Genomic DNA, 22,968 nt, shown 5'->3' with positions numbered 1-22,968 from the left:
AATGAGAGATCAGTAGTATGTTTGTACAAGCTTATGAAATGTATAATTCGGACACTAATGACACTAAAGTTGACACATTGCACTATTTATGTCCTTGGTTTTTTTTTTTTGCTCGGGAGAATCTGGATCATTATTTCAGTCGACTTTTTCCATGATTATTCATTCCAGGTTAATTCGCTGCACATTTCTCCAGCATGGTGTCAGCTCTATTATTAGTGATATTTAATTAGACATGAAGAGAAACTGAAGTTAAGGGAGAGCATAATTTAAACCTGTAATTACACCTGAGCGGTGTGAAAATGCTGCGTTATTTTCAGGGGCTGTGGAAATTATTTGTACTTGCAGCCCAAATGTCAGTTTTATTAATAATATGAGAAAGGTTGTAGCAGGGAGATTTGAGAAGTTACACTAATGAGGCATCAGTCAGTGCCTGTAAAAATACCGGACCCACAGCAGTACTTCGTATGATCTATTATTACACAGCAAACAAAGGCAATGGCGTGCAACTAATGCTAATGTCCCGGTGTCGCCGTTCTAATTCATTTTCAATTGTACGAGTTTAAATCTATTTAGCGACAGCGTGCATTAGCGCAATCAATACTACAGCTCATTCCTGCTCTGGTGCACAAAGTCTCGCTGTACTTTCCCCTTTCCCTCGGGCATGTGTTTTACTTCTGGCTGTTATTAATGGATATTACATTTTCATTTCCTCCTAATGGTCCACCCTTTAAATATAGCTTCGAATATACATCATAATATTACAACTTACAACACGCGATTTTATCACCGTTTGTCAATCAGACAAAGCAACAAGCTTTCTGACGGATTTACAGAGCTGATCTTCTTGGAGAAGGCTCTTTCTATGATAAGAGGTTACAAATGCCATATGCCAGGTTTGTGGTTGTGCAGGGCTCGACATTAACTTTTAAACCCACTTGCCCTGGGGGGTAAGTGGGGGTTAATTTCCACCCCGCAATATTATCACTTGCCCCCTATTTTGCGAGTACTACTTTTTTTTTTTTAGGAAAACCATTGAATAGTTGTGAATTGCAACATAAAATGAAGATCACACATTGAGTTGAAGTTTGGTTATTGATTAAGTTTATTATTAAGTTTGGTTATTGGTTACTTTTCACTTTTTACTTGTAATGGACAATAAAAATTTTATCCAAAAGAGTTTTTCCTGCCTTAGTCGGTTTATTTCCATTTCACACGCGTGCAGCTGTTGTAAAGTTCGGTGTGTTTGTGTAGAACTCTCTCTCAGACTGTAGGTTCATTACTCGATGATGTAGAAATCATAAAATAGAAATCTATAACAAAGTTTGTATGAAGAAAACAATAGGGTGCCAAGACTTTTGAACAGTACTGTTTTTGAGAATATTTATAGATCTTTTTTTAATCATCATCATCCACCTGTAGGTTTAAAGAAAAAACAAACAAACCTGCGCTGCGTCATGACAGACAGGATAATGTTTGAGTTTAAAATTATTGTTTAGTGTATAGGTTGTGGGTGTTTTATACAGACCTGGCAATCTGCAACTGACTCAGTGCAGCTGGTCTGTCATGGTGCAGCATGTTGTTTTTTTGTTTTTTACAACCTAGACGTGGATAATATTACCCAAAAAAGGAGATATATAAATATTTTGCACAGGACTGTGTTCCTCTGAGAACAGAACCAAAGCTCCAGCTCTCTCTGCTCTTAATCTGTTCTGTTCCTTCAGGATTTATCGCGCATGTCGCTCCTTGTTGAGTTTTTTATGCCCGAGTTGTTTAAAACCAATCTGGGTTTTCTGTGTCGAATAAGGAAGCAGCTTCACCTTTAAAAAAAATAAAAGACTTTCATGAAGGCGCTAACTCAAATGCGAGCAGAAAAAAAAAATAAAACGAGATTCTTAATCAAACTCTTCCATCCTCACTTCCGACTTTCTCATCTCATCTCATTATCTCTAGCCGCTTTATCCTTCTACAGGGTCGCAGGCGAGCTGGAGCCTATCCCAGCTGACTACGGGTGAAAGGCGGGGTACACCCTGGACAAGTCGCCAGGTCATCACAGGGCCTTCCGACTTTATGTTTTCGTAAAATACATTTTAAATACAGTCGTGAATTTCTCTGGAGTTTTCAGGCTGAGCTCCTCTCTTCGTATTCTTTAACCACTCATTTCCTCGTTGTTCTTGAAGCATTTGCTTCCATATGTTAACATTTTTCTTGATAGCGGGGAGACGGTAATGCCTTTTATCGATTTCTTTGTTTGAACAAACAAAACCAGCGCAAAAATTAACCATATTGAAGACAGATTAAGCTGCTCGCATGAAAGACGGTGTCTGTCCGGCCCCGGCTGTAATTATCACGTTATGCGTGACGTCATGCGCAAGGGCTCTATAAACAGTACACGTACCGTACTACAACAGCGGGGGTATATAAAATAACTTGCAAAGCAATAAATGAAACCGAGACTAAGAAAACAGCCAAGACATAATGGCGGATACGTACTGAGGGACGCTTTTAGGAACTGAAATAAAAGAACAAAAAGCCTAATTTTAGTGGTGCTAGTTGGTAACATATGCTCATTCCAACTTGCCCAGTCGGGCATGTTGGGGACATATCCCACTTGCCTGAATGCATGTTTCACTTGCCCCGGGCAATCGGGCAGTCCTTAATGTCGAGCCCTGTTGTGTAGTATGAGAGAGAATAAAGAGAAATAAAAACCAAATATATTTTTATGATCACTGTATGTCTGTTAGATAGTATTGATAAAATGAGCAAGGTATCTTATTGTATTTTTTTATTTTTAAATCAATGATTTTGTCAAACAGTGCGCTGTTTTGGAGACCTGTTTTGTGACGAAATTGGTGCTGGTATTTCAATCCAGTGTCACTCTAATAAGATCAAATTAAAGATTTACTCTAGTGTACTAATGGAAAGGCTTAAACTCGAAGTTAAACACAGAAAAATATTTCCATTGTAGCTCTTCCCAAATCCATGTGAGCGCCGATCAAAAATCACGTCGCAGCCTCTGTCCATCCAAGTTACGATCATTCAGATAGTGTTTAAAAGGCTATTTTTAAGATTAAATAAATAAATAATAATATTAAACAAAGCTGGGTGCGTGTGTGTGTGTGTGTGTGTGTGTGTATGAAACAGATATAAATCATCCGACCACTACTGAGTTTTTTTGGCAAAAAAATTCTGATACATTTCTTTTATTTGGATTTAAATGTACAGTCGTAACCCTCCATCCAACTGTTACGCGCGAAACAGGTGCCTGATAATTCCTACTCGGAAGCGTTAAGACTGAGCTAACGAGGTCATGCGGATCTCCAGACACACTGCGCGAGACCTCCGGGATGCGTGTAATGGCGGCAGGGTCGGTCAGAGTCGTAGTCTGTCCAACAAAATTACGAGCACATTACACGCGTTATGCACCACGGACTCCTGTCGATTCAATTCATAAATATTTAATGAATAAAGTTATTTTTTATTTCTCAGGTGAAATAACAACCTTACAAGGTACATTTTAGTGTGTTATCACGGTTATACGCCTCCTCCAAGAGTTTTTCCTGAGTCAAACCTATATGAAGTTTTGTTAAAACGGTTGGAGCCAATTTATACATTTAAATTTTTTTTCCTGCATGATATCTGAAATTCTTTTCTCTATTCAGAAGAGTTGCTATATTATTATTGTTATTATTATTATTATTATTATTTCCCGATGAGAAATCATGACCATGACTATTTTTGTAAATCTTTTGGCTCAGAAATTCGTGTCCAGGTTCCACGTGACGCCAGATTTTCACGGTTTTCAATGTGGTCTCCTGCACAGCACAGTGGGAGAGTCAACTCCCCCTTATGATGCATATACCAGGGTAATAATAATAATAGACTTTGCCATGGGGCAGCACGGTGGTGTAGTGGTTAGCGCTGTCGCCTCACAGCAAGAAGGTCCGGGTTCGAGCCCCGTGGCTGGCGAGGGCCTTTCTGTGCGGAGTTTGCATGTTCTCCCCGTGTCCGCGTGGGTTTCCTCCGGGTGCTCCGGTTTCCCCCACAGTCCAAAGACATGCAGGTTAGGTTAACTGGTGACTCTAAATTGAGCGTAGGTGTGAATGTGAGTGTGAATGGTTGTCTGTGTCTATGTGTCAGCCCTGTGATGACCTGGCGACTTGTCCAGGGTGAACCCCGCCTTTCGCCCGTAGTCAGCTGGGATAGGCTCCAGGTTGCCTGCGACCCTGTAGAACAGGATAAAGCGGCTACAGATAATGAGATGAGACTTTGCCATACCATATGACAGTAGAGTAAATGAAAAAGAAATGAAAAAATAGAGAAGTACCAAGACCTAGCAAGAGAACTACAAAAGCTATGGAATATGGGAACAAAACTCATTCCAATCGTAACAGGAGCACTTGGTACAACACCAAGACAATTATCGAAGAGATTAGATGACCTGGGAATAAGAACAAGAATTGTTGAGTTGCAGAAAACTGTTATCATCCAGTCTGCAAGAATCTTCCGTAAAATCCTTAAAATATGAGGAATCTTGTTGATACTGAATTTCATGAAATTAGTACCACTGAAAAAAAAAAAGCAAGCGACATAATTCAAATAATAATAATAAGCTCAATTTATACAGCGCTTTTCTCACACCCAAGGTCGCTTGACAACTGGGCGGGAGGGAGTCCACCAAAAGAAGGTCAGGATATAATTCCAATGGCATAGCTGCCCACAGTCCCACCAAAAGATGCACGAAGATAAATCTCACACCGTCTGCACAGCCGCCGCGACACCACCGGGCAACACCGCGCCATGGATCCACAAAGCGAGCACAGAAGCACCGCTGCACAGAGTGCTGGACAACCCTGATGTTAGTGTAGTCTATAACGAGGAGCACAGGCATCACCCACGGCGTACCAAGGCCTGGAGGAAACCGACGCCCAAAACTGGGTCTGGAGCTACACCACAACTGGTCAAGTCAAGTTTATTTGTATAGCGCGTTTAACAATAAACATTGTCGCAAAGCAGCTTTACAGAATTTGAACGACTTAAAATATGAGCTAATTTTATCCCTAATCTATCCCCAATGAGCAAGCCTGTGGCGACAGTGGCAAGGAAAAACTCCCTCAGACGACATGAGGAAGAAACCTCGAGAGGAACCAGACTCAAAAGGGAACCCATCCTCATCCGGGCAACAACAGACAGCCTGACTATAACATTAACAGTCCTAACATAAAGTCAGCTTCGTTGATGCTATAAAATCCCCACCGACGGAAACCCGAGCGCAAAACCGTTCACGACAACCGCAGTCCCAGAGTCAGCAAGTCAACCGCAGTTCCCAGCCACAAAAGCACCACCGCAAGAGTCCAGAGTGTCCTCCAGGAGCGACCCCCAACTGTCCACATTAGGGTGTATCAGTTGCCCCCTAAAAATGAAAAGTTCCTCTGATCATGATGCATTTTTGTTTTTATGTTCCTTTTGGTAAGAAAACACACTGGGTGAAATATTTTGACAAAATTCAAAAGTTTAATGGTGGCACCAGGAGCTCAAAGTTATGGAAAAAGCTGCTATTTTATAACTTTTATGACAAAATTTCGATCACTTTTCATGAAACATTATGGCACCTTATAGAGTATACCAAATACCTTAGGGGTGTTTTCACACTTGGTCCCTTTCATCCATCTAACTGAACTCAGATCGATGACTCAGCATTTTTTGCGCATATGTGAACACTCCAACCGTACCCAGACCCCTTTAAAGCGAACCGAACTGAGACCACCTCAGGAGGTGGTCTCAGTACGGTTCGCTAAAAATCAACGGTACGGTTCGCCTAATCTGCGCATTGTGAACAAAAAGCGCACCGGGTTCACTTCGCCTTTTTCACTGTAGTTTAACCTTCTTCGTTTGCCGTAGTTGGTCACGTGACTGTAGCAGGGAAACTCAACTTCCTTTTGGAACTTACCACAGCTGCTTTACAGTTCTCTGAACTGATGACTGACTGACTGATGAGTCGGCCACAATAAAAAAAAAGTGAGCATGGCAGCAGACATTTTGATTCAAGAGAAAATTACCCAGAATTCCGTGCACTGGGGGTCTGAGGGCTCTAGAGGACCTGGTGTGAACAGAAAGAGGACTGAGGCCCCATCAAAGCTTAACTGGACCAGAAAGAGAACCCAGTCCTCTTTGTAATAAATTCACAGTGTGAACACAAAGAACTGAGTTCTTTTTCTGTTGGTCCACTTTTTGGTCCACTTAAAGAGGACTGAGTCTGGTTCCTTTAAAGGGGACCAGGTGTGAAAACACCCTTAGATACACATTTTTAGTACATATTCTAAATCTATTATCAAGCACAGTTTGAGTTTTAGCTGTTCATTGAATCATTGTTCAACTACTTTTAAACAATACAAATGTATTATGAATCACATTAATGCTTCTCAATCCCTTGCAAAGGTTCTTAACATGATCTCTGGCTCACAAGGAATCAATAAATGGAGTCCAACATTGTGATTCAAACCTTACGCGAAAACATAAAATAAGCGTTTTTTGGCAAAAAATGAACCTCATGGTGCCACCATTATCTCATCTCATCTCATTATCTCTAGCCGCTTTATCCTTCTACAGGGTCGCAGGCAAGCTGGAGCCTATCCCAGCTGACTACGGGCGAAAGGCGGGGTACACCCTGGACAAGTCGCCAGGTCATCACAGGGCTGACACATAGACACAGACAACCATTCACACTCACATTCACACCTACGCTCAATTTAGAGTCACCAGTTAACCTAACCTGCATGTCTTTGGACTGTGGGGGAAACCGGAGCACCCGGAGGAAACCCACGCGGACACGGGGAGAACATGCAAACTCCGCACAGAAAGGCCCTCGCCGGCCCCGGGGCTCGAACCCAGGACCTTCTTGCTGTGAGGCGACAGCGCTAACCACTACACCACCGTGCCGCCCAGTGCCACCATTAGACTTTTGAATATGGTCAAAAAATTTTACAGGATGTCTTTATTGGTGAAAAGGAACACCCAAACAAAAATGCATCAGATTTTATGAAAATGAGGGCAACTGATGCACCCTATTCCGCATGACAGGTGGACAAGACATTCCAAAAAAGAAGAAAAAAAAACGAGATCAACTGTGAGCTACTGCTCACTTATGTATCTCCCCCCACCCCGATCTCACTTATATCAGAACGCAAGCGATCGAAGGAACAGGACACTCATTATGAATGATGACTTCAACAACTAATGAACCCTGAAACAAGTAAGTAAAGAGCCGTGTCTCTCCTCAGGGATCAGGGATCCCAGCAGTAATTGAAAAAAATAGAGGAATGTAAGAAACTATCAGCAGGGGTCAAGGGCGCTGCAAGCCCCCTGAAGCTGTTGAGATTTTAACATTTAAAGATGCTATAGAACACAGTTTTTACATAGATTTAACATAGAAAAGCAACAGAATTTAACAATAATGTGTATCTATCTGATGCCATATTTTGTAATCAATGACATAAGTGGCAAAAAAATAATTGTTATTTATAAAAATTAGATGAAAATGTAGCTTTGAAGAATATACTTCTTCTAACCTGGACACTGTTCCGCTATCTCTTTTATGGACGATATCTTTTTTCCACGGCATATTGAATGAAGTTCAACGCATTAGAAACAAAAGCACGAACGGAGTTAAAACACATTTTCTAGCAAATGGGAGCAGCCATATTGTTTTCTCGTTCTATCGCGTACAGTCTCGCGGTATTTACATCAATTTAACTTCCGAGTGTTCCCGAATGTCAACGAGAACAAACGAAGCTGACAAAAACAACGCTAAACAAGCAAACCAAATCAGAACGTATTCTGCTGGTCATTTTACTTAAACATATTTTTAACGGATATACAAGAGATTTAAAAAAAAAAAAAAAAACACCACCACTTTGGCTAGAAAAATAGAGGAATTCCGCTAAATAGCGGACGTCTGGGATCCCTGAGGGGTTTCAAACAGCATCCTGGTAAACTGTCATTCTCTGAAATAGCATTTTGCTTCTTGAAATAACATCAAAATCCACCCTATATGTTTCATAAATACATTCAGTTGGTAAACAGGAAGTCGATGTGCGACAGACCTGAAAACGGTAAACACCGCACAGAACCCCAAGCTGAAGCTCGGTACCAAGTGGCTATGATTTGTGGTTGCTGAGAAATAGGGTGTTTCGGATGGACAGAGGAAAATAAACCAGTATAAAAAGAAAAATTAAAAGCTCCGGTGAGAATCGGCAGCCAAAATGCGCACAGCGTACTCTCAACCGGAAACGGAAATGACGTCATTGTGACTGGTACGATAACTATCGTCCATATTTAAAGCTCTCCTTGCAGTGAGTGGCATGTCAAAGTAGTAACCCCTCATCATAGAAAGAGCCAGAAGGAAATATGCGATTCTTCTTCAAATCTGCGGCCTAAAGATGTTTTCTGCCTCAGAACGGGACACAGGATTGCGAAGATACTTCAACATCTCTACAGTATTAATATTGATCTGCATTATATAACTGATTATCGGCAGACGCCTCGCATTAATGCTAATCGAGTCAAGTTGTTCCTGATTAAATCCGATCCTGAACATCCTCTTATTATTTCCGTCCCCCTGAGCAGATAATCAAATAGAAGATTGAACATGAAGACAAATGTATTTACTTCTGTCGCAATCAGATACGGCATGAATTTGGAGATAAAGCCGAGATTAAAAACATTCGTGTGTACCTTAAGGCCAGAAATACAAAAAAAAATGGAAACGACTACGATTAACGGACTCATTCCTTTTGTGTTTCAAATGATTAATAAGTTATATAAGCATAAAAACAGTAAGATTTTACCTGTGGGTCTCCAGTGAAGTGACCTTTCAGAGGAACTGCAAAAAAAAGAAATATAATTAACCGCATATATACATACAATCCAACTAAAGACATAGGCTGCGTCTTTGGAAAAACACCAGTGAAAGAAATTGATGGTATGTGCTTCAAGAATCAAGGTTGCTCGAGTTATCTACTCCACCACAAAAAAAAAAAATCCACCAATCAGAGTGAAAGCTAAGAAATGACAGACACAACAAATACCTTCATAACAGTTCATGATAACATTAGGAGCTTAAAAAAAAAAAAAAAAAAAAAAACACAGCCAGCACATAACAGAAATCCAGGTTCGAAATCAACAAGTCTAAATGCTGAAACTTAAATTTCAAGCGCCAAAAAAAAAAAAAAAATTAAGAATTTAATATATTTCTGCATAAATATGACCGAAAACATCATCAGATTTTCACACAAGTCCTAAAAGTAGATAAAGAGAACCCAGTTAAACAAATGAGACAAAAATATTATACTTGATCATTTATTTATTGAGGAAAATGATCCAATATTACATATCTGTGAGTGGCAAAAGTATGTGAACCTTTGCTTTCAGTATCTGGTGTGACCCCCTTGTGCAGCAATAACTGCAACTAAACGTTTGCGGTAACTGTTGATCAGTCCTGCACACCGGCTTGGAGGAATTTTAGCCCATTCCTCCGTACAGAACAGCTTCAACTCTGGGATGTTGGTGGGTTTCCTCACATGAACTGCTCGCTTCAGGTCCTTCCACAACATTTCCATTGGATTAAGGTCAGGACTTTGACTTGGCCATTCCAAAGCATTAACTTTATTCTTCTTTAACCATTCTTTGGTAGAACGACTTGTGTGCTTAGGGTCATTGTCTTGCTGCATGACCCACCTTCTCTTGAGATTCAGTTCATGGACAGATGTCCTGACATTTTCCTTTAGAATTCGCTGGTAGAATTCAGAATTCATTGTTCCATCAATGATGGCAAGCCGTCCTGGCCCAGATGCAGCAAAACAGGCCCAAACCATGATACTACCACCACCATGTTTCACAGATGGGATAAGGTTCTTATGCTGGAATGCAGTGTTTTCCTTTCTCCAAATATAATGCTTCTTATTTAAACCAAAAAGTTCTATTTTGGTCTCATCCGTCCACAAAACATTTTTCCAATAGCCTTCTGGTTTGTCCACGTGATCTTTAGCAAACTGCAGACGAGCAGCAATGTTCTTTTTGGAGAGCAGTGGCTTTCTCCTTGCAACCCTGCCATGCACACCATTGTGGTTCAGTGTTCTCCTGATGGTGGACTCATGAACATTAACATTAGCCAATGTGAGAGAGGCCTTCAGTTGCTTAGAAGTTACCCTGGGGTCCTTTGTGACCTCGCCGACTATTACACGCCTTGCTCTTGGAGTGATCTTTGTTGGACAGTGGTCTTGAATTTCCTCCATTTGTACACAATCTGTCTGACTGTGGATTGGTGGAGTCCAAACTCTTTCGAGATGGTTTTGTAACCTTTTCCAGCCTGATGAGCATCAACAACGCTTTTTCTGAGGTCCTCAGAAATCTCCTTTGTTTGTGCCATGATACACTTCCACAAACATGTGTTGTGAAGATCAGACTTGAGCCCTATTCGCACGGGATTAGTATTACCTGTGAACCTATAGTAATTTGTAAATTCCCACCTAACCTCTGTGTTAAATCCCTTGCATTCGCACGGGATAAGCAAAGTCCGTAATTTACTCAATTTAAAGACTGCTGACAAATCAGAAACACCCATTCAGTCATGTCCCACCCCAGTTAAAGACAGTTGACAAATCAGAAACACCCATTCAGTCATGTCCCACCCCAGTTAAAGACAGCTGACAAATCAGAAACACCCATTCAGTCATGTCCCGCCCTCCCGGCCCAGTTAAAGACAGCTGACAAATCAGAAACACCCATTCAGTCATGTCCCGCCCTCCCGGCCCAGTTAAAGACTGCTGACAAATCAGAAACACCCATTCAGTCATGTCCCGCCCCAGTTAAAGACAGTTGACAAATCAGAAACACCCATTCAGTCATGTCCCACCCCAGTTAAAGACAGCTGACAAATCAGAAACACCCATTCAGTCATGTCCCGCCCTCCCACCCCAGTTAAAGACAGCTGACAAATCAGAAACACCCATTCAGTCATGTCCCGCCCTCCCGCCCCAGTTAAAGACAGCTGACAAATCAGAAACACCCATTCAGTCATGTCCCGCCCTCCCGCCCCAGTTAAAGACAGTTGACAAATCAGAAACACCCATTCAGTCATGTCCCACCCCAGTTAAAGACAGCTGACAAATCAGAAACACCCATTCAGTCATGTCCCGCCCTCCCACCCCAGTTAAAGACAGCTGACAAATCAGAAACACCCATTCAGTCATGTCCCGCCCTCCCGGCCCAGTTAAAGACAGCTGACAAATCAGAAACACCCATTCAGTCATGTCCCGCCCTCCCGGCCCAGTTAAAGACAGCTGACAAATCAGAAACACCCATTCAGTCATGTCCCACCCCAGTTAAAGACAGCTGACAAATCAGAAACACCCATTCAGTCATGTCCCGCCCTCCCGCCCCAGTTAAAGACAGCTGACAAATCAGAAACACCCATTCAGTCATGTCCCGCCCTCCCGGCCCAGTTAAAGACAGCTGACAAATCAGAAACACCCATTCAGTCATGTCCCACCCCAGTTAAAGACAGCTGACAAATCAGAAACACCCATTCAGTCATGTCCCGCCCTCCCGGCCCAGTTAAAGACAGCTGACAAATCAGAAACACCCATTCAGTCATGTCCCGCCCTCCCGGCCCAGTTAAAGACAGCTGACAAATCAGAAACACCCATTCAGTCATGTCCCACCCCAGTTAAAGACAGCTGACAAATCAGAAACACCCATTCAGTCATGTCCTGCCCTCCCGCTGCCACTCGCCGAAAGAAAATGTAGAAACAGGCTTTTTAGCTTACAAATTACTATTCTGTTTTTTTTTTAAAATTATTATTATTAGAAGGCACATGGAGTTTAGTCCTGCCTTGGCCAGTGCATTCTGAAAGTATGTTTCGCTCTGTAGCCAACAATGCATGTTACTGCAGATCATATCTCTCCACACAAACTAAAGGCGCAGATGCCGACTTTTTCACGGCTTTTTCATGGACTGTAACGGCATTTGCTTATGTAGTAATTTTAATACAGAATTTACTCTGATGAAATTATTCAGACACTCCAACGCCCCCCCAAAAAATCGGACCTGCACGAGCCGTGAAAAAGGCACGCCGTTTGCATCCCTGTTTAAACTCATAGGTTAATCGACTTTAACCGGCTAATGAGGCTTGGTGGTCGGTCAAGATTTTTTTTAGTTTTCGCCATCCCTAGTCCATGGAGGATATGGCCTGTCTATAGCTATGAAATATTAAAAATGTTCCTTACCGAAAGCAGCCACACAAGTCATCCAGGTCAAAAATCTCCGAGCTCTCCTCTTGGATTTCTTGCTGTTTTTGGGAAGCCTTCTGGCTTGTCCACGTGATCTTTAGCAAACTGCAGACGAGCAGCAGTGTTCTTTTTGGAGAGCAGTGGCTTTCTCCTTGTAACCCTGCCATGCACACCATTGTTGTTCAGTGTTCTCCTGATGGTGGACTCATGAACATTAACATTAGCCAATGTGAGAGAGGCCTTCAGTTGCTTAGAAGTTACCCTGGGGTCCTTTGTGACCTCGCCGACTATTACACGCCTTGCTCTTGGAGTGATCTTTGTTGGTCGACCACTCCTGGGGAGGGTAACAATGGTCTTGAATTTCCTCCATTTGTACACAATCTGTCTGATTGTGGATTGGTGGAGTCCAAACTCTTTCGAGATGGTTTTGTAACCTTTTCCAGCCTGATGAGCATCAACAACGCTTTTTCTGAGGTCCTCAGAAATCTCCTTTGTTCGTGCCATGATACACTTCCACAAACATGTGTTGTGAAGATCAGACTTTGATAGATCCCTGTTCTTTAAATAAAACAGGGTGCCCACTCACACCTGATTGTCATCCCATTGATTGAAAACACCTGACTCTAATTTCACCTTCAAATTAACTGCTAATCCTAGAGGTTCACATACTTTTGCCACTCACAGATATGTAATATTGGATCATTTTCCTCAATAAATAAATGACCAAGTATAATATTTTTGTCTCATTTGTTTAACTGGGTTCTCTTTATCTACTTTTAGGACTTGTGTGAAAATCTGATGACGTTTTAGGTCATATTTATGCAGAAATATAGAAAATTCTAAAGGGTTCACAAACTTTCAAGCACCACTGTACCTGCAAGCAGCAATACAACAGGCAAGCACAGTAATAATTACACAGCATGTAAAAGGTGAAAACCCTCGCTGTGGACGCTTGAAATAATGGCTGGCTGAGAAAATACAGCAGTGGCAATTTTGCCCAATGGCTTCTGTCACACCCATTCCACACCATTCTGCCTCTGAAAGCACAAGCAGCCGGGAAAATCTTTGCTCTTCCTGTGCAATTTTTATTTCAGAAAGAGAGCAAAAAGTGGAGAACATGGGTCAAGAAGGCAGATTGACAATTATTGTGAAGCCGAGGCAGAATTCAGGCCAGTACTGAGCTCAGGAGGAAAAAAAAAAAATCAAGCCAGACTTACTTGTGATCACAGCTCTCACACTGTTGCGTTTTTGCATTTTTACATTCCGATGTACCGTATACACTTCATACAGAAAGATGAACATTTGACTTCATTTGATAATACAAGGGGTGGCACGGTGGTGTAGTGGTTAGCGCTGTCGCCTCACAGCAAGAAGGTCCGGGTTTGAGCCCCGGGGCCGGCGAGGGCCTTTCTGTGCGGAGTTTGCATGTTCTCCCCGTGTCCGCGTGGGTTTCCTCCGGGTGCTCCGGTTTCCCCCACAGTCCAAAGACATGCAGGTTAGGTTAACTGGTGACTCTAAATTGAGCGTAGGTGTGAATGTGAGTGTGAATGGTTGTCTGTGTCTATGTGTCAGCCCTGTGATGACCTGGCGACTTGTCCAGGGTGTACCCCGCCTTTCGCCCGTAGTCAGCTGGGATAGGCTCCAGCTTGCCTGCGACCCTGTAGAAGGATAAAGCGGCTAGAGATAATGAGATGAGATGATAATACAAGAACAACAGTGCAGATAAACCAAATCTGAGAATAAAAGGACGCTGACATATCCACCAGGGAATACTTCACCGACAGACTGAGTGTGAGTAAAAACAGCCAGATCAGACAAGTGGGTCACTGTTTGGTGAGCGCAAGGAAACCAAGAGATAGACTAAACTAAACAGCGTGCTTGTGTAAGAGTACGGGAGAAGATGATGAGGGTGAGGACAGATAGGGTCACAGACACTATCCTGGACTTGCAAGTGACGTCAAGGCAAAATAGAAACCCGGATGTCGGCCATGTTGGTTGAGATACAAATGCGGGGTCGAGAGACATTCCATACAAAACAATCACGCGTGCGCAATACTGCTTTAAGCGTTCTTTTAGCTCTGCCATATCTTTGCAGTCACAACAGTACTCGTGACCGTGGCACGTTCCGATTTTTTTAGAATTCCGTCCGTGATTCGGAAAGAGGGCGAGGAAACTCTGAGGCTGATTACGGAGAGGAGACGAGCGCGGCTGAACAACATTGGCAGGGCTGATCTAGCAGAGACTAAAGGCCTCTGCATGCTCTTGCGACAAGGCTTTCGCAGATAGCTTTTCGCAGACAGTTGTAATTTATCGTTGAGCGGGGAGTAATAGGCGTGCGCGATGTTATTCACCGGCACAACGCAAGGGGGCGCGAAGTCGCTAGGAGTAGTTGGTGGGTGTGGTTAGTGGAGTGTTTATCCTCCGGTTACTTATAATGACTAGAACTTTTTTTTTTTTTTATAATGACTAGAACTGGAGTCGTATAGATGTACGTACTTCCTCAATCAACCGCTCTTCGTGCTGCTCCATCTTCGCTCGTGTTTTTAAAAATGCCGGTCGTGAAAACAAACCAAACCGGGAAAGTAGGGAAGCGGAAGTGCGTGTACAGCGGATGTAGAGTGGACCAATCAGAGCCCTCTTGTCTGCGGCGCTGTCTGCGAGGCTTCTGCGGTGGTCACAATTTTTGGGAGGTGCACGCAGAGCGTCTGCGAAGGTGGGGGGGCTATGCAGACACTGTCTGCGACGCTATCTGCGAGGACTGGGTTGTCAGCATAAACTGGCCTTAAAACCAAAACAGCTCGTGTTTGCAGTGATCATTTTATCTCAAGTGAGATTCAAAAGCTTTCTTGATAATATCATGGAAGAATTTTATTTCGTGTTGCTAGAATTTCGCTATAAAATGAGCGTTCTCTCTCGTCGTGGTTCACTCGGTCGTTGTTATAATTTTAACACGTGTATTACCATTTCGCTTCGAGGAGCGCCAGCAAAATTATATGCTAGAAACAATCCAGACTGGGCGCCCACTCAGAACATGGGCTATGTTTCGTCCAAGGTCCGACTTGATTCTTTGGCAGCCAAACAACACCAAAGAGCTCAAAGAAGGAGGAAGACAGCTGAATTAGCGGAAGCTGCATGTGGTAGCTCACCTGTGGAGTTCCAAGACACCACAGCTGAAGCTGAGAAATTTAAAGGAGAACTGAAGTCATTTTTAAACTTGCTTTATTTCTTAAGTAGCGTGTTATTCAGTTACGTTTTCGGTTTCAGTAACCTTATATCGTGACTCGTATTGGCAACTAACTGCAATTAAATATTATACTTATCGGCCTATTCGGTTTTTAGCCGTGTTGAATTTAGTTCGTTTGGTCCACGGCAGGCGTCGCTTATCCGCACGATCTTCACGAGACTTGTGCAAGACTTCGAAACGTGAAGTGTCAGCGCCGCCATTTTGAAAACTGTTTACACAGCGGCCAGATCGCCGTATCTTTCCAATTTAGATTAATTTCGAGATTTCCCAGCTTCATCAGTGATGGAGATTATTCAATATGACTTCAAACCAACGTGGAGTAGAGAAGAGCTGGAAAGACGACAGGATAAGGACGAGTCCGTCGCGCTGGCATTTACGTCATTACTGTCGCACCAGATCAGTCGGCTGGTGGGTTTTCAAAATAATAAATACATGCACGTATTTTTGTGATAAATCCATATTATACTGAGCGCATTTCCTACAGAATCCTCACTAAGGTTTCGGACAGCACTACAAAATGGCGTCCTCACTATGTAGTAAGCAGGGAGCGATTTCGGACGCAGGGAAAACTTCCGGCTTGATTACATCAGCATTCGAAAGAGGGCGCGCGCGTCTTTTGACAACGTCGGCAGATGTCGGTCACTTTGATTTCCGCTGTACGTTTAACTTCCATCCTACGATGTCTCGCACAGGTCTTGACGAATCTCGTTTATGGCCGTTGCTTTGACATATGGACTGATATATTACAAAGCATATTTCAAACACTCATAACTTGCTATAGCAGCGACAAAATAGCGATCAAAAATGCATTCCGATATTTAATAAAATGTGAGAAACAGAATTTTGATAATAAAAAATTGGCCTTCAGTTCTCCTTTAATACCAGGTCAACTAATTTTGACAAACAAAGTAATATTATTTCGAAACTTATATAAAGTTAAGATTTCCAAACTGGTCTGGGTACTCGATGGTCTTCAGAAAAGTCTGATTTTTTTAAATAATATGGGTCAGAACCCACACATATCTGTCTTCTCTTTGTATCGAATCTTCGCTCGAATGTTCAAATCGTAGAGAAAATTCAGCATTGTTTACAGACACGCTTTCAGCGGCCGCCGTCCTACTCGCTTTGCATATCCACCATCATGGCGGATGTTTGTGACGCAGCACGTTTAGATCACGTGGTTGCAAGTCATCTACAAGACGTAAATACTCTCTAATGCAATATAAATGTGATGCTACCTGCAAAGAATTTCACACAACATTACAAAAGCTGAAAACTTGCCCCAAGTCTCCCTGCTCTCCTCTACAGAAAAAAAATTTATTTTAACTTAAAGGTTTCTACATGTAAAAAAAATACAGACTCCTAATATTCATGTTTTTACACCATGATACACTACCGTTCAAAAGTTTTGGGGTCACCCAGACAATTTTGTGTTTTCCATGAAAAGTCACACTTTTATTTCCCACCATAAGTTGTAAAATGAATAGAAAATATAGTCAAGACATTTTTCTGGCCATTTTGAGCATTTAATCGACCCCACAAATGTGATGCTCCAGAAACTCAATCTGCTCAAAGGAAGGTCAGTTTTATAGCTTCTCTAAAGAGCTCAACTGTTTTCAGCTGTGCTAACATGATTGTACAAGGGTTTTCTAATCATCCATTAGCCTTCTGAGGCAATGAGCAAACACATTGTACCATTAGAACACTGGAGTGAGAGTTGCTGGAAATGGGCCTCTATACACCTATGGAGATATTGCACCAAAAACCAGACATTTGCAGCTAGAATAGTCATTTACCACATTAGCAATGTATAGAGTGGATTTCTGATTAGTTTAAAGTGATCTTCATTGAAAAGAACAGTGCTTTTCTTTCAAAAATAAGGACATTTCAAAGTGACCCCAAACTTTTGAACGATAGTGTAACATTAAAAAGGACAATAAAATGGTTTTCCCTGCATAATCACAATCAATTCCGTTATAAAAAAAAAAAACGTACAAGTGAACATTCCATACACCCCAGTGAACGTTTTCCAACCCCTTGGATTACCTTTATTTATTTTTTTTAAACATCAAGAAAGGTTAAATACTTGAGAATGAGAAAATCTAAGTAAAACCCAAGTAGGAGTGTCTCATAAACTGAAATGTCTGTTATTGTTTGTTTATTTTATTGGATAAATGTTCTACACAGGAAAACACTGAGCTGGATAACACTAATTACTCTACGCTCTACGTACTTGCCTTACAGGAGATAAAACCACTGTCCGAGATCAACTGTAAAAAACAAAAAACAAAAACAAAACCAAAAAAAACCTTGACTTATATTAATTTCTAAATGAAACAAGTTCACTTATTTCCATTCAGAGTCTCGGTCCAATCTGAGAGCGGACGATGAAGAAGTTGTTCTTAAATACAGGTTTTGCTTTGGCACACCCCGATGCAGTTATTATGCACGAGTTGATCTTGAGCTGTGTAAGACTGAGCTTCGGCTCTTGCAGTAACCTTTAAACAGGGCGTTACTGCAGTGTGCGTACTGGAGCCGTCCATCCTGTTGCCCATGGCTACTGCAAATGAGCTTACGTCCAAATTAAAAAGAAGAGGCTGTGAGATCACACGCTCTGCTGGAGCGCCCCAAATGAAAAGATGGCGATTTACTGCCAATCAGCGGAGGTGTGAACGGCCTGTTAACTTCCCGGCCAGGCTGCACGTGTCTGTGTTATGTGTGCGTGTAGAGGAGTGAAGAACTGAATAAAGATATATTTACCAGCCCTAAAGTATGTTCTAGTAATTCTTGGGTTTCAGTGACGTGACTTTTCTTGGCGGTTTTACGGGAAGTGAAATAGCTGGTGGTCTAAACGGCTGCCGTAGCACAAACACCTAGCGATAATTTATCAGAGTACGCTCGTCATCTAGAAGCCACTGCTGGCTTTAGATATATTCAGAAGATTGCTCTGTGCAATGGAATCGACCCCTACAGTCCGGGAAAGAAGGATTTGTCATACGATCTCGAAAACTACCCTTCAGTCGAGTTCCCCGACATCTCGAACTATCTGGTGTTGCAGACGTCCTTCTACACCGCAAAACAGATGAAAGCGTGGAAGAGTACGGAGGCTTACAACTTTTTTGTATGTGGCTGGGTAAAGGACCTCAGGATCAAGTCGCTGCCCAATGAATCCTGGATTGTTTTTGCCCGTGGAAGTATGTTTTCTTTTTTTTAAGCTTTTCTTCACGTCTTTACTGCAAGTTGAAGTGGAAACAAACAACAATTGGGTTGATTCTCACTTGTGTTGGCTCTTATCTCTCAGCTAAATCATTCACAAAGATCATCAGAAACCCCTTTAAAGACCTGGATCTTATGTTGTGTTCACACTTATACCGGTACGATAGTGGTATAACTGTATCGATACAAAGTATACCGGTACAGTTTAGTGCATCTGTCCACACTAGCGAGAAATGTTTACGGTTTTCTTTCACGGTAGTTGAAATGCGCGTGCGCGAAATGTTTCCGTGGTTATCGAGCAACTTCCTTCCGAGAATATATGGCATCCGTTATTTCGAGATCTCGAGAAAACAAAATTATTTCATGATCTCAGCTGGATCACTGTACCTCCGTCGGTAGAGACGAAGCCGGGCCAGTCTTCTGCGGAGGTGCCGCGGACTCATTTTGAAATTATCCCTTATTAAAAGACTTAATGCAATCTCTCCCTGTGTCAACCCCTGATCAAAATATTGCCTTATTAGGTGATCGATTATTCCAGACATTCTAATGACCAAAGTTGTGTCTATATAGAATGAGAAATAGCCCCAAAGTCAGCATATCACAAGTCTCTTGGCGCACCTGAATGAACCATTTCTCAGCTGTTTACTCGAGATCACGGAATAATTGTTTTGTTTTCTCGAGATCATGAAATAATTTTGTTTTCTCGAGATCTCGAAATAACGGTTTTGTTTTCTCGAGATCTCGAATTAGTTGTGTTGTTTTCTCGAGATCCTGAATTAATTATGTCGTTATCTCGGGATAACAAGGTGAATAAAAAAAAAAGGATTATATGAAGGGCCTCTCTCGGCTTCCGTACGGATGAAACAACGTGTGTGTGCTTTTTGTTGTCAGTGTACAGTCTGTATTTCTGGTGGTCATTTATTCAGTCGAATCGTATGAAACGCGTGAGGCAGTTGAGAAAGAAACAAACGAATCTCCATTCTTCACTATTTTATTCAGCGAAGACATCGATTGAGGTGTGTGACTTTGCGCATGCACATTATATTTGTATCGATACAGAACCGCTTCATCTGTCCACACTACAGCGAAGCACTACAGTACCGATACTGTACCGGTACGAAACCCATACATTTGTGGGTTTCGTACTGATACAGTTATACCGTTACAGTACTGGTATAGTTGCTAGTGTGGACAGGTGTCGCGGTACGAAAGTAGTTTCGTATCGGTACAAAATCCCTAGTGTGGACAGGGTATAAGTTAAACAAGACGGAGAAGAAGTGATCACGGCGCATTGTAACTGTACGGTTGGGGAAGAATTTTGTCGCGGCCCTTCATGCATATGGACTTTGTGAGGAGTAAACAAAGAAACAGCTGGGGACTTTAGCACTTCGTGACTAAAAAAAGTACCGTAAAATAACGACACACAGCAAGAAAAGTACTTGGAAAACACTAAGGACAGAGCTGAGAGGGAAATACAAACCTTTCACCAAGTGAAACTTGAGCGTGCTTCGACTCGGCTCCCTTCGATTTCAGTCAGAGGTTCGAAAGCCATCTTTCTCCACGTCTTTTTGTGAAATCCTGTGTTCGTTCACCCTTTTTTATTAGTTCACGGTGAACCCTGAAGAAACTTTTATCAGTTTCACGGTTTGATCGATTCAAACAACCTAAAACAACGCAAGCGTCAGGCGTTTTTCATGCAAGCAATACACCTTCTCCATACAAATGCTTTGTCAACTGAGCTTTGGTCGACCACCAGCTGAAGTTTTGAATAACTAATGAGGCGGATGTGACGTCACGTGAAACCCAAGAACAGGTGGAGTAGTCTGGCTGGGGGTGAAGGCTGGAGTCAGTGATTGCTCGGGGGCAAAAGGACATAAAAGCCCGAGTGATGGCAGACAAGAAGCTCTGATGGGGCTCTATTGTACAGTGAACGGGTTATTGAAGCAGAGCCGGTGCTGAATGCTACAGCCAGGACAGCATTCATTCACGTTCACACACACCCAGCAAAGGTTAACGTGCTCGTCTTATGAAAATGACATCACTCCTGGAAATTATATCTTATAAAACTCGACATGTTCAACGGTTTACTGTCTAAATCGTATTTTATTCATTGCGTGAACAGGAACATGTTCTATTTAGCCGGTAAAGTTTGGCTCTTTGAGTCTGCTGTTACATGAATGAGTTCCTGGTAAGTTACTGTTAATTCAAAGGAAGTGATGTCATATGCGCAACGCGTCATTTCTGGCTTTGTCTGCTTTGCAAAACGTAGCACATTTTTAACGTTTTTTTTTTTTTTAATTCCAAAACAGGGCGGCACGGTGGTGTAGTGGTTAGCGCTGTTGCCTCACATCAAGAAGGTCCGGGTTCGAGCCCCATGGCCGGCGAGGGCCTTTCTGTGCGGAGTTTGCATGTTCTCCCCGTGTCCGCGTGGGTTTCCTCCGGGTGCTCCGGTTTCCCCCACAGTCCAAAGACATGCAGGTTAGGTTAACTGGTGACTCTAAATTGACCGTAGGTGTGAATGTGAGTGTGAATGGTTGTCTGTGTCTATTGCCGCTTTTCCACTACCAACGCGGCTGAGTCGGGCTGAGCCGTGCCGTGCTGAGTCGGGCTGAGCGGGGCTGTTGGAGTTGCATTTCGACTACAACCGCGCTGAACCGTGCTGGCTGGAAGTGGGTGGACACATTGGGTGGAGTTAACGAAAGTGGGTGGACGTCAGGTGACATCAGTGATCTTTTAAGCGGTAGTCTCACAACCCGGAGAGTAAACAATAAACATGGAGGACATGGAGTCGTTAGTGTTGCTGGTCTTGGTGCTGTGGCTTGTTGTCGCCGACAACGCCAACAGATACTGGCAAGAGCGTATAGATGAGGCGAGGCGCATAAGACTTCATAATTCTCGTAATTCTCCTTCTTCCGGGTTTACGGTGTTTACAGATCCCAGCGTGCTCGCGAGGCGTGTGTGGGCGTGTGAGGACACTCCTCCTCACCAATCAATCAGTGCACAGGGGAGTGTCTCCTCACGCCCCTAGCCTCACTCAGCTCGGTTTGGCTCGCTTCAGCCCCACTCCAAAACCGTGTGAGTTTTGGGGGCTGAGCAGGGCTGAAGCGAGCTGAGTCATGCTGTTCTTAGATAGTCGAAACGCGAGCCGTGTCGGGCTGAAGTGAGCTGAAGCGAGCTGAAAAAGGGTAGTGGAAAAGGGCCATATGTGTCAGCCCTGTGATGACCTGGCGACTTGTCCAGGGTGTACCCCGCCTTTCGCCCGTAGTCAGCTGGGATAGGCTCCAGCTTGCCTGCAACCCTGTAGAACAGGATAAAGCGGCTACAGATAATGAGATGAGAATGAATTCCAAAACAAAATTAAAACCAAAGCATGCCTCCTAAGAGGTGTATCGTTCAAGGCTGTTCAAGTGCAGCCGATTAAAAAAAACCAAAAACAAACGAATTTCGACCCGTTAAAGCCCAAAGTCGGCGGGACACTTACGGAGCGTATGGGTTCGAGAGGTGTCTTCAAGCCTACAGGACGGTTTGGTGTCTGCTCCATACATTTTGAAAAAGATAAATCTATGAAGCAGATTCACAGAGATGGATTTGAGCGACGTCTGGGACGCGGAGCGGTTCCGACGATCTGGAAACAGAAGTCCGAAGCGCCGCACCGGAAGTGTCCAGCTTGCGTTCAGCCTGTTGCTTGAACTGATTAGTTGCCTTAATTCACATCAATAATGTTCTAAAGTCGTTCCTATGCAGCCAAATATAATCCTTAGCCAATTACTGACCTAAAAGCAAACCGAAACACGTTCACGCTGAGCCACTTCTTCTTCGTCCTTGTTGTCGTAAAGCTGCGTCGAGAGCTTTACAAAAGAAGACCGTGGCGCGTATGACGTCACACATGCAGCACTGCTGATCGATAAATCGCTGCGATCCAACAACAGCGGACAAGCTTTTAGTGATTTTTGGAACAGAATTCGGACGAATAAAATGATTTTTCAAACCATTTATTTATTGGTGAACTTTATAACCCATTCGAGCACATCACACACAGAAAACCCGGGATTTTATGATGTCGTTTTTGTAAGACGAGCACTTTAAAGAAGTTTTGTTTTTTTCTTTCTTCAAAGAGCTGAAAATGATCGATGGTGAGGATTCAGTTCCTTGTACTGAAGTCTTACCAAAACCCTAATCTTATCCAGCTTTCCATCACTGGAGCAAAACGGTATTAAAGTGTA

At 42.8% G+C, this 22,968-nt stretch overlaps 1 protein-coding gene across 13 annotated transcripts in view; it reads right to left on the bottom strand.

Annotated features, from left to right (window-relative positions):
- The window catches only part of LOC132892046 (plakophilin-4-like), a 412,882-nt gene that overhangs the window by 166,671 nt on the left and 223,243 nt on the right, over positions 1–22,968 (bottom strand). For all 13 annotated transcript variants that reach the window (XM_060930383.1, XM_060930384.1, XM_060930376.1 and 10 more), the window contains one exon: positions 8,844–8,878. In XM_060930383.1, the coding sequence (XP_060786366.1) occupies positions 8,844–8,878 (35 nt within the window). The remainder of the gene's footprint in view (positions 1–8,843; positions 8,879–22,968) is intronic.

The sequence above is a fragment of the Neoarius graeffei genome, chromosome 9 (assembly GCF_027579695.1).
Source record: "Neoarius graeffei isolate fNeoGra1 chromosome 9, fNeoGra1.pri, whole genome shotgun sequence".
NCBI lineage: Eukaryota > Metazoa > Chordata > Actinopteri > Siluriformes > Ariidae > Neoarius > Neoarius graeffei.
Note: the sequence above shows the minus strand (reverse complement) of the source record. Positions and strands in the feature narration are given on the sequence as shown.